Genomic DNA, 17512 nt, shown 5'->3' on the forward strand with positions numbered 1-17512 from the left:
AGGAACATATTAAAATCACTTTTTTGTTACGGTATTCATTGGTAGAGAAAAACTTCAATCTATGGTCAAATCTAATTATAAATGCCTATATATGATGTTTTTAAACTCACTTTTTGGCAAAAACTATTGTGAGTAATTTTTGGTACAGGAATTCCAGTTAAGTTAAATAATTTGAACAATGTCTTCTTAGAGTTGGCTCAAAAAAAGATTTGACCTAATATTCGTCAACTTCCTACTATTTTTAGATTTCTAAGAATCCTGCAACCTGAAGTCATAATAGGTATTTATCCATTTGAGCTTCAAAAGGTCATTAAACTTCACAGACTCATGAACTTTATATAACGGGATGCCATTTTCCTTACCTAAATTCGTTTAGGAGAAAATTAACCAACTAATTTGGAGAAATGATATGCCACCTTCCAATCATTCAAACAAATCCAATTTTCCATAACAACCTTTAAATAGATAAATGTCTAAGTCAAGTTTGAAAATAAACAGTTCAGTAATTAAGAAAGACGGAACACTATTGAGACCAAATGTCAACCTAAAATGATTTAAAATCACTTTGAAGAAGTTTAACATAACAATTTTGCATACTAAAATGCACCATCTAGGAAATAATTTAGAAATATATACATTTTAGAGAAAGAAAGAATATCAATAGTATAAGTCAAGCCACATCTAGCTTTGCCTCTGGATACCACGCATTTTTTTGCAATGTATACATTACAAAGACATTTATAAATTATACATACTTGTATACATGTGATAAAGAGAAGACTATCCACAGAAGAAAACAAATCAAGATTACATTTTAGATCCTCTAGATGTTATATTATTTTATAATGCCTATTAATTTGAATACAATGTCTCTTAAGAGGAAAAAAACTTTCCAATCTCAATTAGAGAGGTAAGTTATCAGACCAAAATTACAACTATTCATAGGGAACCTCTTTAAAAATCATTTTTCAGAAAGAAAACTTTTAATGGTACTCCTGAGAAGCAATGCTTACATTTAAGCAAAGTTAATATAATAAAATGAAAATTTTCTTTAACAAAAGCAGACAGTATTGTGCTATGATGATCTGACAGCAGCTTATAACCACTTTGCCCATAGGGAATTCCCTATGCATTGTGCCTACACATTCACCATACCAGGCACACACATTCAAAATACAAGCCAGTGGTTTTATAGGTATCAGTTAGGACATTTTGGTTAAAATGTGAACCACAAAAATAGAGTTTACTTTCTTAGGTTGGAAAAAAAATGTAATAGGTTAAGATAAAGTTCCTTTCCTCGGTAGGATCATGAAAATAAACCTTCAAAATTCACCCTGAGAGTCTATTTAGTGGATAATGAAAAATTAAGGAGAAGAGGATATACTTTTAACAAAGTGACAACTTACCTGATATGCCATTCTTGCTGGTGTTCAATAAAGCTACAGATGCTGCAGAAACTCTTTTATTGTTCACAGTCTGCCCTGGTTTTCTTGAGGTACATTCTTCACTATCACTGTCCTGTAAATTTAGTAGCCTTGGCTGGAAACACTGTAGTCGACATGATCTGATATTGCTTAATATTTCAGAAAGGGACAGTCTATTTTCACAATGTTTACTGGAAGCATTGGTCCGAGAGAAATTAGAAGAAAAGTCTATAGTTTGGGAAGCGCTTGAAAAACCATTCAGCATTTCAGGGTCTATCTGTTTCAGGACTGGGTCATGTTCTGTGGATATCCGGTCCATTATGACCCTGAAAAGCAATATAAAGCCAAATATTACCTAGAAGAACTTAACAACATTTTCTTTATACCCTCCCTTCCAGCTTGTAAACAAAAATCAGGTCAAAACAAATAGTTTACCTTCCACCTCTGCCAATTCGCCTCCTTGCAAATCCTATACATCTTCTCGGGACTGTGAGCATTGTAAGGCAATGCCTGTATCTCAACTTATCCAAATCTACCAATTCTGAATTTTCAAACGAATGGTTAGTTTGGTCCAAACGAGGCTGCAAAAAAAAATAAATAAATAAAAATAAAATAAAAAAAAAACTCATGGAATGATTCTGAAATGAAGAAAAGTTAAATCATGATAAAAATAAAGTAACTACAGCATTAGCAGAGCAATTAAAATTTAGATATAAAACTTTAAAATTAGGGTTTAAATATTAACCAGGTGAAATTCTACAAAACTGACTTAAAAGTTCACTCACCAAAATAACTCAAACTAAATTTAGTTTATGACTACAAATACATTTAAGATAATATTATATTTTAAAAGAAATATATCTTTAAAGAATAATGTGGCTTTTAACATTTATGTAGAAAAGTAGAGATAATGAAGTTAGTAATTTATAGACTTCCTACAGAGATAAACTAGAAGGAAATTTTTTGGAGTAAAAATTGCACTTCAAGAAGGTATGCATGTGGCAAATCATACTTCCTCTTTACTTGTAAGAACATACAGTCCATTTCTTTGCCTTCCTATTTCTTCTAGCATTCTATTTTTCTATGTTACCACTTTCTGTCTCCTTTTTCTCAAACACATAACTTATAAACAATTCTCTACACTTCCCCTACATTAAATACATACACACACACACACACACCTGAAAAAGCTGTAAGTGTATATGTTTACCATAATGCAACAAGACAAAAGGTCTCCAAAAGCCATATATGAGAGCCATCCTCACTACTCCATCGTTACACCTTACTTGAAACCTTAGCATCTGGAAGTGAGGGTCATTCCTTGATAAAATATGCACCAAAACTTGACTTAACAGCACAAAGCATTTTCTAAGTGGGACAAAAAGTTATGAATATAATTATTTGACAATATAGTGCCATGGGGGAGGTTTAAAAATGATTCCTTTATGTTTGATACTTACTGGGTTTGTATGGAAAAGATGGGCTTGCCCAAAAGTAAATTTCAATAAACACTCATCAGCCATCTAGGGTTCCATTAGAGATTCTGGGCTCACCTAACTCCAGCAATGACATAGTGAGTAGCTGTCGTAACTGCTGAAGTAATAGTTAAAGCCCAAAGTGAGCTAGATTTCTAAAATACGAGCAGTTATCAATTTCCAAATAAAGGGTTCTGATCTCCTTTGAAAGGACTCAGTACCTTCGAGCATCTTTTACTGGTATCTGCATAGGGGATATTAAATAAAAAATGCTGATTGACTTCCCATTTTTAGATCAAGACTAAGTCACCCTGACATGAGTTACCTGTTAATTCCAGTTCACAAAAACACCACAAAAAATAAAGTTCTTACAGCATAATACTGGCATCCTGCCCGCCTCCTGAAAGCACAGGGACCATCAGGATCATTTTCTTCTTCAGGTTCTGATATTGGGGACGGTACCTAGAAAAAGAGGCATGAAGCATTCCATTTAGGAGTTATCAAAAGTCAACAATCTTTGTAATGGTCTAAAATTAGAATCTGATCACAAACAGTGAATCACTCCTATATTACATACAGTAGGCAGTGAATTCCCCAAAACATTTAAAGATTAGCAAAATTTTTCTATGGTTAAAAATCATTATTCTTAATGGACTGGTTCTTGCAGGTAAGCTCACATGGTATTATTGCCTAACTGTTTCTGAACATGCAAGGATTATAGGCTTAAAAAGAATTAGTATGGTTTTTATATATCCCATTTACATTTTGTAAATATTATACGTGGCCATAAATACTTTGTAATAATAGTTATGCTTCACCTATAAGTAGAGATGTTTTTACACAATAACTTTATTTCTCTATAATAAAGCCCAAAACTAGGAAGATAAAAAAGGTTTATGAATAGCCTCCCATCCCCAAAAGCCAAAAAGGTCATACATTTCACTCAAAGGGGAGTCCCTTATTTCCCCTCATTTTTATAAATCACTTTTTAAATTTAGCAGATCAGAAGCAGAGAATCAGAAGAGGAAAGAGGACCCGCTAAAAGGTAAGCAGACTGGTTGCAGAGAGAAGTACTAAGCCCACCACCTGACAGCAAAAGAATAAAGACTTTCAAAAAGCTGTCACATATTAAAAAGCATAGGACCAAGTGATACTAGGTCAAATATCCCTACATAATCTGAGTGGACCTCTAGGGCAGCACTGATATATTATACAACAGCAAACTTTATAAATGTCATCAAAAACAGATTAAATGAAATACAAATATACTCTGATATGGCAGGGAAATAATATGGTTTAGATAAATTTCTACCCATAATGGTTAAAATTAAAAAAAAAAAAGTTTTAGTACTTAAGTTTCAGTTGTCTCGCAATTTCACTTTGGAGTACATCTCTTTTTCTGACAATGCTGACTCAACCATATTTACTTGCAAATTACCTCACGAATCCCTCTCTTCCTATTTTGAGAGGAAAAATGCTTTCTCCACATTATTTCCAAACTGTGGTAATTACCACTGAGCAGGGTCATCCAGGGGAGAAAGGCATTTGTTTGAGGTTCCAATATACCTCCACCAACACTATGGGGGAGACACAGAAATAGTAAGCTGGGGCTAATTCTTCTTCCTGGGGAACAAAACCCAAACCTGAAATTTGAAAGGAAATCCCAAATGTGAATTTTACACTTTGATTCCTTTACAAATCATCTACCTCTTTTAAAATATATACAGGAGATGTCACAAAGCCTCAGAAATTTTTTGCATCCCTTCCTCCTGACTACCCCAGGAGGGGATTCCAGGATTTGGTCTGAGACATAGGAAGAGAGAGCTGATGTTAGGAGAATCAGAAGCATGATCGAGAAGAGACTGGGTTTTTATTCTGCTCTGCTGCAAATCAGTTGGAGAAGTCTGGTTAAAATGCTTGTTCTCTTAAGGCTCCCTATTCCTTTGTTCTTGTTTATTGGACAAAGAAGAAGCATATATTATTTTAATTATCTTTTTAGCAATAAAATCCTGATTTTGTAAGAGCTACATTCTAAATAGCTGCCTCACTGAATAATGTCCAACTCTAGGTACATGCCTACCTACAGTTTAGCAACAGGGGAATACCATTCTAAAAATTAATGTTGTCAAAGACCTAGTATAAGGACTCAGAGGAACCTAAAAGTTTCAAAATGCAATTTCATGTGGGAATGGGGACTATATGAATAAACATATGAATTTAGAACAGAAATGAAGATCCCTTAATAGATGAGGAATATATGACTAGTATGCTGAGTGTGTCTATCAGGATGGATGGACTGATTCTAGCAATAAGGGAAAAGTTTCTACTGGACATAGTATCCCCCTGGCATCATTCTTAAAGGGCTGGGAGTGTACAGCAAAACTTTACTGGCTTTTATAAATGCATTTATCTAACTATGTCATTTCTTACTTGAAATTCTTTAAGAACTTCTCAGTATATATAATGTCGATAGAGGCCATTTGCCATCTGACTACTACTCCAGCCATCATTCCGTTCACCTCCCTTCCCCTTTGTGTTTTATGCTCCAGCAATGCCAAACTGCTAGCAGTTCCCTCTAATATGCTGTTTTCTCTGCCTTGAGGCCTTCCCTACATCTTCTACCTGGGAAAGACCTACTATTTGTTCTCTCATTCCTTCAAATGTCATCTAATTAATGTCCCATGACTATTCAAAGCCCTGCCTGAGTCTAACTACATGATCCTCTGACAATTTTAATAAATTATTTCATTTAAGTGCTTTTTAAGGGCATACGAAATTAAACACATTTTTGTGCATTTGTTACAACGCGTACGAATGCTAAAATATTATCTGGGGTAGAAAAACTAAATCATCTACAAAAGAATAAAACTAATATAATCTAGCCAAAGGGGACAAGTTTTATGTAAACTCTAGATTTTAAATAGTTACAACAACAAGGTGTTTTATGAACTGTCTTGCTTCCAAACATATCTGTCATGTTGGTTAAAAAAAAAATGTTTTTTAAATCAAGTAAGTCAAAATGTTAAAATATGATAAAGCTTGTTATAGTACTCTCTTTAGGTTGCCTACAACATACAGAAAAGAAAAAAGGAGGGCATTGCTAGATCAGGTGCTAAACAATGTATGTTTTAAATTGATCCTTTAATATATAAAATAAGGTCTTGTTTTAAAGATAGCACATATGAAACAAAAATTAAGATTTTTACACTGCAAACATTTTGCTATAAAACTGTTGTGATATAACCAAATAATTATTTTCACAAGTTAAAACTTGAACCAGTTCTAAATTTTCTTTAGAATCAAATAGTTATTGCCAAACAAATTAGCAGAATTTACATTAAAAGTTGTAAAATACAATGCTGGTGGAATTATTGTTGGTGAATATTTACAATGATGTATTAAATGTCTTAAAATATTTATAATCTTTAGTTCAGGAATTCCATTTCTAATAATCTATTTTAAATACAGAGGGAAGAGGTAGAGATGTCAATTTTTGTAAAAGGGAAAGCTGAAAACCACCTAAATGCTACACAACAGAATAAACTTTATTCAACTGATAGAAAATAACAGAAGCAAATACCATTTCAGTAACAAACATAAATAACGTGGAAACTGTTTATGTCATAACATTAGGTGAAGAAAGCAAGAATCAAAACTCTAAGATGTCAATTATGTTTTAAAATATAGCAATACAAAAGACTAGAGGAAAATGTCTTTAAAATAGTTTTAAAACAAGCACCTGTGGAAATTCATCTTCATCTGAGCTGTGAAAGTCATACTGCTTAATGTCACTCTTATTGATCACAGGCAGTGTCTCAGGAGCGGGCTGCTGAGACGCTAGCAAGGCCTCTGCTTTAGGCTTCTTTGGGTACTTCTTCTTTTGACGAACCACATCAGAAGCCTCTTCTTTCAAAGACAAATGATGCGGGTGCTGTTTACATGACGATTTTTCCCCCAAAAGGAAGAAATGAAAATCATTTTAGAAAGCACGAAAAACTATACTGCTCTTTAAAAAACATACATTTTTACCCCAGAGGTGATTTTACTTTCTGGTTTTAATATGCAAAAATTATTATGTGACCATAAACTGAAAAATGTTTTGCTTTCACAAATTACAGTGAAAAATAATTATGACACTTAAATTTACTTTTTACATTGTTATCAATACTTAAACTAAGATGTTAATGATTTTTAAAAATTGTTCTATTATGCAATCCAGCATTTAAAAAGTATTTAAATTATATTTTAATTTTATTTAAATCTACTAATTAATGATGAAAATTAACAACTATTTTTATTTTTAAAATGACTTGAATTAGATTATAAATTCATAATTCATTTCTATGCTCATTTTCAATTTTTAGAAATGCCTACATGTGGGGTAACTTTTTTGAGACAGATAAGCTTATTAATTAGGAAAAAAACTTCACTTTTTCAAATGAATAATTACTGCCTCAACTGAACAATAATCAAACTGTTCTCAGGTACCCCAGAGTTCAGTGGTGGTATGTGAGAGGCCATCTGGCAAAGAGACTGACTGATGGGGTGGGTTCTAGCACCCACCTCTCCTCAACAGAGCAGCTCTGTTTCTGTTTTAACATATTGCCATTCTTTTTTTTTCTTTTTTTGGCAGTACGCAGGCCTCTCACTGCCGTGGCCTCTCCCGTTGCGGAGCACAGGCTCCAGATGCGCAGGCTCAGCGGCCATGGCTCACGGGCCCAGCCGCTCAGCGGCATGTGGGATCTTCCCAGACCACGGCACGAACCAGAGTCCCCTGCATCGGCAGGCGGACTCTCAACCACTAAGCCACCAGGGAAGCCCTTGACATTCTTTTAATAGATAGAGATCTACTACTTTAAAAAGTTTGAAAATGACTGTTCTAAGCGTCAAAGTACAAGCACTATGAAAGTGTAAAAATATTGAGGAAGTTATACCTTTCCCCATGTAGCTCAGATTTTTGTAAAAACTACTTTAGGGTCAAAAATGTTACACATGATGAAAATGTTGCTTAAATGCCAAGTTACTGAGATATAAATGGTTTTATACAATGGATGTAGCTATGACATCAAAAAGAAACCCCCAACTTCTCAGAAACTACTTATATTTTAAGGTGGGATGTGTGACAAAGGAAATATAGTTAACTATGTGAAACAGGGTAGAGCAACAATGGATGCAACCATATTTCTAAAATTAATATTTAAATAGGGTGGGTGTTTAATCTTAAAGATGATCTAAAATAAGAATCAATATATAACAAAGGCTGATTCTGTCAGTAATTTGGGGTTGAGATTTTCATATTCTATGCCTACCAATAATATGCCTTGGAAAAGCATTGATTTATCTAAAAAGGATTTTTTAAAATAATGTACAAAATGACATTTATTGTATTGTTTATGGAGAAGCAAGTGTGATTTAAAGGGTAGGTGGGCTAGATGCCTGTGATTAATAAGAAAGAACTTTGCTGTTTGAATTGACATGAGTTGAATAATGGGGGAGTCTTCCTGCTCCACATTCTTCCTTGACCTTTAGGAATGAACCCATGAAAACTGAGGATTGTGCACATTTTTAAAAGATGAATTTTCCACAAACACCCTAAGTCACTTTTAAAATCTTGCTACACAGTACAGCTCTACTGTCTAAATGCTCAGCCAATAACCTGTTTCTTTTTAAAATCTAAGCTCCTTAAAGGTTTTATTAATTTTTGTATTTTTCAACTGAATACTTTAATATTCACTTGGAACAGTGAATAATGAATAAATATAATTCTTCAGTCTAAGAAACTAAAGTAATTACTAGTGCTCTTTATTAGGAAGAAACTGTGATCCAGAAGTTATAGGACTTTTTCAAGTCAAGACAGATAGCAACTGATAAATGCTGGTTATGGCAATGGTGATGACAAAAAGAATAACTTCCAATAGTCTCAATGAGGAAAGCTTTAATTTTAGATTTTGATGCCTGCCACTACGATGCAGGATTTGCTAAGGCTCGTGATAATAACTAAGCTTTAATTACCCATATTCTATAAAGAAGCAGACAGCATAGTTGAAAGCACACTGTCTTTGATGTTAGACCTAGACTCTGCCACTTAACAACTTTATGATCTGGAAGTCACACAGAGGTAAAAATCTATCTCAAAGGGAAGTTATAAGGATTAATGAATCAACGTGTGTATAAAAAATCCTAGCAAAGTGCTTGGCAAAAAGTAGGAACTCAAGCATGTTAATAACTTTCTTCTTTAACCAAACTATTATAAGACAACTTCAGAAAACAACTATCTGATCAATACTACCATAGATGCTTCTCCCCAGAAGATACTCACCTTAGTTTTACATTCTTGGACTTTGTGATGATTTCCATTATGATGAGTTGCTGGAGTGGCATATAACTCTTTTTCTGATCTATTGATCTTCACTTCATTAAGGATTTCACCACCATAGTCTCCCAAATGATATCTTGAAAAGGAAATAATAGATAAGAAAATGTTACAGTTTAAAAATAAAAAAGAAATAAAAAACCAATGATACTTCATTTACTTGGAACACAACTAATCAAACAGAGCCAACAATTAATCAGATTATTCTTTTTTTTTTTTTTTTTTGCGGTACGCGGGCCTCTCACTGTTGTGGCCTCTTCCGTTGCGGAGCACAGGCTCCGGACGCGCAGGCTCAGCGGCCATGGCTCACGGGCCCAGCTGCTCTGCAGCATGTGGGATCTTCCCAGACCGGGGCACGAACCCGTGTCCCCTGCATCGGCAGGTGGACTCTCAACCACTGCGCAACCAGGGAAGCCCAATCAGATTATTCTTAAGAGAGAAAACTTACGGGAATAAAGAAGCCCATATTTGGGATTTAGTAAAAACAAAACCATCCCCCACCCCCACCCATCTAATCTCTAAGGGACACAGAAGACGGAATCCTCATATATTTTATATTTTCAAGCACTAGGAAATGATGTTTAGAATGCTTACCTCAGCAAACACACAAAATTTTGTTAGGTTTAGCACAGTCTACTTAATTATGTAGGAAAAGGTTGATTACATCAGAGAATACATTTTCAAAATGCAATGAAACAAGTATTTCCTAACTAATCAGAAAATAAAATCAAATAAACATTTATCTCTCTCAAATTTTGTTTAATAGAAACTTTAATTCAGAGAACTGGATAAAATGATCTCCAAGTTCTTTTCTAAATACAACTCAATGATTCTGCAACAACAACAAAAAATTACATATAACGGATCTACACTACACACAAAAATATCCCCCAAATTTGCAACCCGAACTGGTAACTTAATCTGATTTTTAAAACAAAAAAGTAGTAATCACAATTTTCAAAAAATGTAGATTTTGTTATATAATCAATTTCAGTTGTTATAAAGCTTAAATTTGGTTACATTTTGCCTATCATTTGACTAAAGCTGTTACTGGTTTGTAATAGTAGCAATGTTACCTTTTTTCCACAACTTCTAAGGTTAAGTGCAATAATTCTCGTTTTGTTTTCTCTCTTCTCTTAATCATTTCCAAAATTGTTATAGCTCTACTAAACTCTCGTCTCAGCTTCAACATCTTTTCATAAGAGGCTTCATCATTCTTACGATTCTATTGAAAATAACAAGTTTAGAAGAATAAATCCAATTGTCCACATTTCCAGCTTCATTCAACAAAATCTTATCAGACCCAAATTCATTCTATAAAAGCAAAATGTTAAAAAATCATCTAAAAAGCAACTACATTAAGAGGACCTATTTAACTCTGAAAATAAAAGTATAAGCAAATATCTCAATAAATATTAAAAAAAAATGTTGCCAGCTGTTGAAAAGATGGAATGACATAGAAGGGATAATTCCAATGTAAATAAAATTTTTAAAGTCTGTCTGAAACAAAACCTACTATATCAGAAAAATGCAGTCTTTTCATTTGGTTACAAGGTATTTTGCAATGACAGAGGGAAAGAGTTGTCAAATCAAGGTTACCTAAAAATAGCTAAAATGAGAAGCTTATTTGGGGGCTGGACAGTTCAATACACTACAGTGTAAACAATCATAATGATAAGCAAAGCTTCACTTCAGAAACTCAGATATAAAACTGATTATGGGATATAAAGGATCTCAAGGAATCGAATGATCATGCTTCAGTGTAGTAACACCTAATTACAGAGTAGAAAAGACATCCAGTGAAAAGTCTGAATTTCATTAGAAGTTCTTACTTTGAACTGTAAGAAGTAACTTGAACTAACTCACAGGTGAAAGTCCTATCATAACTAGAGAAGGCTCAATTGTAATTAGCAGCATCATTTGCATATAAAAGTAACTGTTAATAAAAATATTTTGTTCAATCAAATATCCACAGAATACTTACTTTATATTAGGCATGGAACTATTTGTTTTAAAATAGACCACTACCACCCCTCATTCTATATGTCTAGACAGACTGCATTTAAGCAAGCTTTCCATACCTGACTTAATAAAGGAATATGACATTAGAAAGAACCCAAAGAAAGCCAGGTTTCATACTGGAGGATTATAAAAGAGAAAATAAAACTTGAGAAAGATTCAAAGTTTTACTTTTTTCCTTTTGTGTATAGTTACTTGTATTTGAAAATTAATCATCACCTATAAAACATTACCTAAACTAAGTCCCATTAAGGTAGTGCATACTGAATATTAAAAAATACTATGTTAATAAATCATTCTTTTATCTTATCCAAAGGAAATCAATCTTTTTTCCCCCTTCAGCAGTACTATGTGAGAAAAGGCAAAAATCTAAAGCATGGTATTAAGCAAATATTTTTTTGTAACCAGGCAGCAATAATACCTTCCGAATGAAAAAAAACTAACATTACCAAGAGCAAATATTAAAAGTGCTCACTCTATACAAAGTATTGCACATGTCCCCTATGCTCAAAAGGCTTAAAGTCTAATAAGAATGAGAGATATACAGATTCAAAAGATGAATAATAATAGCAGCTGAACCAAAAGTGCACCAGAACCTTTTAAAATTGTCCTCCTTTTCACTAAGGGTTCCTCTTGGACTGTATGCTTCTCTCCTTTCTTACTCATTCATTTCCCGCTCTCTTTAGGCCCAAATAACTAGTGTTCCTAATTTTTCTTTACCCCAGTCCTGCCCTTTCTGCTCTACTTTGTAACCTTTTATTGTGAAATAATTTCAGATTACAAAAAAGTTACAAAAAAAGTATAAAGAATTCCCATATATCTTCATTCAGATTCTCCAAAGGTTAATATTTTACACTTGCTTTATGTATCTCTCTTTATGTATGTATCTATATATGTATGTACATACACATCGTTATGGACCGAATGTTTGCATCTCCTGATAACTCATATGTTGAAATCCTAACTCTCCAATGTGATTTTTATTTGGAGGTAAGGCCTTTGGGAGTCCTGTAGAATGGATTAGTACCCTAAGAGACCCCAGAGAGATCTCTTGCCCCATCTGCCATGTGAGGACACAGCAAGAGGACCATCTATGAAACAGAAAGTGGTCCCTCAATAGTCACCAAATCTGATGGTACCTGGAACTTGGACTTCCCAACCTCCAGAACTGAGAAATAAATGTTTGCTGTTTAAGCCACCCAGTCTAATGCATTCTTGTTACAACAGCTCAAATGAACTAAGACACAATATACATGTATATATATAAACACATACACACATACATAAACTATTAGCAATGGTGTTTTAAATATTTGAGAAAAGTTGAAGATATAATGCTCCTTTATCCCCTAAACACTTTAATATATTTTCTAAAAACAATGATAATCTCTTATACAATCACAGTACCATTATCGAAATCAGAAAATTAACATTGATATAAAAACTATTACTTAACTTACTGACTTTATTCATATTTCACCAATTGTCCCATTAATGTCCTTCACAGCAAGAAATAGTTATATACATATTTTATATATTTATATAATGTTGCTATAAAGGACATTAATGGGACAATAATAACTTTATTATTAAAATTCATTAATAATAATAAATTCTTTTTCCTGGTCTAGGACCCGATTCAGGATTAAAATTGCGTTTAGCTGTCGTGTCTCTTTACTCTCCTATAATTTGGAATAGTTCCTCTGTCTTTCTATGGTGATCATAACCTTGATAGTTTCAAAGAGCAGAAGCCACTTATTTTTGTAGAATGTTCCTCAGTTTGGGTTTCTTTGATGTTTTTCCACAATTAAATTCATGTTGTAAACTTTTGGTAGGACCATCACAGAAGAGATACTGTGTCTCTCACTCAGCATATCAGGAGTTAAATGATACCTATTTGTCCCATTACTGCCCCATTGATCACTTGATTAAGATGGTGCTTGCCAGATTTCTCTAGTCAAATTAGTATTTTTCCTTTTTTAATTAAAAAGTATGCTGTGGGACTTACATAAGCATCTTGTTTCTCATCAAATTTCCCCCATCAGTTTAGCTTCCATTAATTCTAACTTTTGCCAGAAACAATTGCTACTATGGTGGTTGCCAAATGGTGATTTTTGAACTCCATCATTCCACTGACATTTATAAGTTGGAAATCTATGGTAAGGAAAAGTGTTCTCTTTCATCTATCAATCAATCAATCAATCAATCAATCATCTACTTATCCATCTATCCATCCATCCATTTACATCAGTATAGACTCATGGGTTACTTTATGGGTTATAATCCATTACTCTCCTTATTTTGACATACAAACTTGCCCACATCTGATCAGCAGGGTCACCCTTTAAGCTGGCTCCTGAGGCCTTCTAACATGGCTCCAACATTCTTCAATCACATTCTTATATTCTGGCAAAGCAGAATGTTCCAAGCTTATCTTTATGCTTTCCTAGCACCAGACCTAAAATCATTTTTCTAAGGAGTCCTGGTTCCCTTTAATGGAAAATAGTATTTAAAATCAAGATTTACATGCGAGTGTAATTGCTTCTATACCCTCTCGCAAACAGAGCTAGGAAATAAGCCTGTAATATATTTATGTACATACCCATGCATAGATCTATATCTATTTCTAGCTGTATCAATATTAAAAACTGTAAGTTCATACTGACATCTTTTCTGTGCTTTTAAGATGGCCCTACTCCCTATATTCAAATCTACTCAATTCCCTTTACCCTTCTTCACAACTGTCTCTGCTTGGAGCAAATTCCTGTCTTCTTGTTCCAGTTACATATTATAGTTCTGACCAACTGCCAAATCTATAGGGAAGTGGCTTTCAAACTGCTGTAATTTAGAGTTAACTATAGATCTTTTTAAACCAAGGCTAATTCACGAGTGATTGTTATGTGCAGCCAGACTGAGAACCACTACCCTGGAAGTTTCCTCTCCTAACTATCTTGCCACACAGAGGGAGGAGAGAAGGCACAGACGCTAACAGTTTTACCTATGGGGTTAAACATATAAACGTATATGCTGATTCAAGACTTCCCAGTCAGTGCACTCAGAGATGCTGGTACCTTAACACCATGTCATTTGAGAATGTCCTAAAGCACTTAACCACTCCCAAACTAAACATTAGTTTAATGATTAAAATTAAATTATAGACTTCCAAGCAAATATTTCAGAAGTCCTTTACTCTAGCTTTTGCATCATCTATATAAATGTTTTTACGTTTGTGGGAATAGAAAAGGAAGCAGAGGACCTCTGTTAGCTGGTATTCATTGTTGCATATCTCAATGCCTGACCACCTCCTGAACACCTAGGGTGTCCACTCTCGATTGCTTTCCTAACTTTCTCATTTTAAAACTCATACACATTTCTAAGCAGCAAGAGTGTACATGAAGGGGAATAGTTTTTGGTCCCATAACTGAAAACAGAGAGGAATAAAAATACCATTGGAAAAGAAAATATACCACCTTGGAGAGGAAGATGAAAATAACAGGTAAGAGAAAGGGTAGGAATCAGAGTGTCAGGAAAATGCTGGCCTAGTTATTACACAATGGAGAAATGCCTAAACACAGGAACCTATTTCTAGCAATTCTCAAAACACACTGGTTAGAAAATAGTGATTTAACCTATTTAAGAATAAAACATATTTAAACATTTGTAATATTGTTTGTATGTCAATAAATACTGATAATTTTAAGTACTTCATACCCATTCACTAAAAGAAGCCCAACAGTACTTTTCCTTCAAAAGACATTGCTCTAAGTCTATCTTTTGCAATATATCTGAATCAATTACATTTCTTTTAAAAAGTAACTGGAAGTTCAGATTTTTTCAATAATCCAGATAAACCTCTCCTTCCTCATGTCCATATTTATAAAGCTTTACTGTATTTACAAACTCATCTCATTATAGTCTTTTCTAAACAATGCACTAAATCTTCAAGAAATAGCTAATATTTCCTTAGCTAAGAACCAACACACCAAACTGAAAATTCAGTCTGGGTTAGGGAATGTCATACACAATTGGGAAATCCAAGAAAGAGTTATAAAAACTCTGGTTGTTAACCAGTAGGGAAGTTTCCCCTATAATGTACTATCCCTGGCAGCTGTTATGCCTCACAGCTGTTATATTAACAGCTGACAAGGACAAGCATTCAAGAGAATGAGAAAGCATTCTCATTCAGGAGAAACAGGAATCCACAGAAAATGCTTTGCCTCCAATTATAATTCCTCATGGTTTTTACATTTATATGTTCCTAATATTCTGCAATGTTAGAGAATGTGTTACCATGTCTGATGTTTACCGTTAATTATGAGAAATGGAAGGCAGTGACTACCATCTGAAATAATGCTTTCTTCTATACTGTATCATTTCACAGCCTGAGACCCCATTTCTCTTAAAATTCTGGCTCATCTTGCTTCTGAAAGCCAGATTAGGACAAGTTTGTCAATTCGAAATCTGACACAACCGACAACTCAGAAAAGGAGAAAAAGGTTCCATTGTTTTACTTGCGACTGTTAGCAGAACAGGCTTGAAAATGAACCTTTCCCAACTTCCCATGACCCCACAGTAGTTAGAGGGAGTAAAGTCCATTTTCACATGCATGATTTAGAATATGGTTTCAAAGGAACTCTTAAGCTTCCCAAACAGAGGATATGTATAGAATGTACAGTTTACTGAAGAATTCAAAACTTCAGAGTTTTCTTCCTAACACGAATTTCCTCACATCACTTCAACTGCAAGCCTAAAATGGTATAACCAATAGATTTATAAAGCCCATAGGTATTAAATAAACATTGCAAACAACTGGGGGACAGAAGCTACTGAATAGCAGCCTTTCTAATATAAAGTTCAACAATGTCATTAGCTTCTCTTTATATTCGAATTACTGAAAATTACTCAAGCTATCAGCAAAATAAAAATATTGGTCTTAAATACTATCAAGGTACATTCAGTTAAATCTAATTTGCATATTACCTTTCTTTCTTTATTTTTTAAACATCTTTATTGGAGCATAATTGCTTTACAATGGTGTGTTAGTTTCTGCTTTATAACAAAGTGAATCAGTTATACATATACATATGTTCCCATATCTCTTCCTTCTTGCGTCTCCCTCCCTCCCACCCTCCCTATCCCCACCCCTCTAGGTGGACACAAAGCACATAGCTGATCTCCCTGTGCTATGCGGTTACTTCCCACTAGCTATCTATTTTATGTTTGGTAGTGTATATATGTCCATGCCACTCTCTCACTTTGTCACAGCTTACCCTTCCCCCTCCCCATATCCTCAAGTCCATGCTCTAGTAAGACGCAGACCTACTACAGCATATTACCTTTCGAGTTTGCATTTTCTCTGTTCTCCTCCGAAAGGCAACATAAGGGTCATTGTTGGTAGAGCCATCTCTTTTCTCTTGTTTTATCTGAGGAATGAGGGATGGTCCCCTGCAGTTTTTACGTTTTCTCACCCAGTAGTCATATACAGCTTTAATAAGGTAATCATCTTCGTTTAGCAGCAGTTTTGCTTCTTGAAGTGTTACAAGCTAAATAAAAAATAAAAATGTCATCAACTACAATGCTTAAAAAAAATTAAAATTAAACTATACCTACAGGAAAAAATGTGATCAGTCTAACAATTATGATCAGATACCATGATGGCAGAAAACACAATTCGAACAAAGACTTTATTAAGATTTACCAAAATTAGAATTTTGCCCTAAGAGGTAGTGCGTTCCACCACTTAAAATATTTAAGAAGCCTGGATTAATGATAAGACGACAACAGATTTATGACTCAGGAAAGTCTTGAACTGGAAGACATCCAGGGTCCTTCAAAATTCTGATATTCTGGGATTCCACACATTGGAGGATCTACTAGTTTTCAATAGTCTAGTAGCTTCTTTCAGTGTTTTTGTTTTTCAACAGAAACTAGAATTTACAGGTGGTTTCTTTTTACCTCCCTCCAAAATAAACTATGAATATTTTCCAACGTATTGCAACTAAATAAACACATGCCTCCTTTGAAATTGAAAAGGACAAACTTAGCATGTTTCCAGAAGTCTCAACACTATGCAATCTTGAATTTCTTGTACCAATTACATATATAAACAATTCCTCTAACAAAGCTGATTAAATACTAGAGAATCCTTGTTCTAAACACTCATTTTGTTAATGACATTGTCATGTCTGGGACAGTGGCATCTCAGGGATCTATTTCTCCTT

The 17512-nt window shown here is 34.1% G+C and overlaps 1 protein-coding gene across 1 annotated transcript in view; it reads right to left on the bottom strand.

The window, feature by feature from the left end:
• The window catches only part of EPC2 (enhancer of polycomb 2), a 107566-nt gene that overhangs the window by 12710 nt on the left and 77344 nt on the right, over window positions 1-17512 (bottom strand). Inside the window, exons 4-10 of the mRNA XM_027131631.1 lie at window positions 16628-16834; window positions 10349-10497; window positions 9219-9351; window positions 6639-6830; window positions 3272-3361; window positions 1860-2005; window positions 1407-1750 (exon numbers count right to left, since the gene is read on the bottom strand). Of these exons, the coding sequence (XP_026987432.1) occupies window positions 1407-1750; window positions 1860-2005; window positions 3272-3361; window positions 6639-6830; window positions 9219-9351; window positions 10349-10497; window positions 16628-16834 (1261 nt within the window). The remainder of the gene's footprint in view (window positions 1-1406; window positions 1751-1859; window positions 2006-3271; window positions 3362-6638; window positions 6831-9218; window positions 9352-10348; window positions 10498-16627; window positions 16835-17512) is intronic.

This window comes from Aethalodelphis obliquidens, unplaced genomic scaffold (assembly GCF_003676395.1).
Source record: "Aethalodelphis obliquidens isolate GAN/ISIS:26980383/991018 unplaced genomic scaffold, ASM367639v1 scaffold2, whole genome shotgun sequence".
NCBI lineage: Eukaryota > Metazoa > Chordata > Mammalia > Artiodactyla > Delphinidae > Aethalodelphis > Aethalodelphis obliquidens.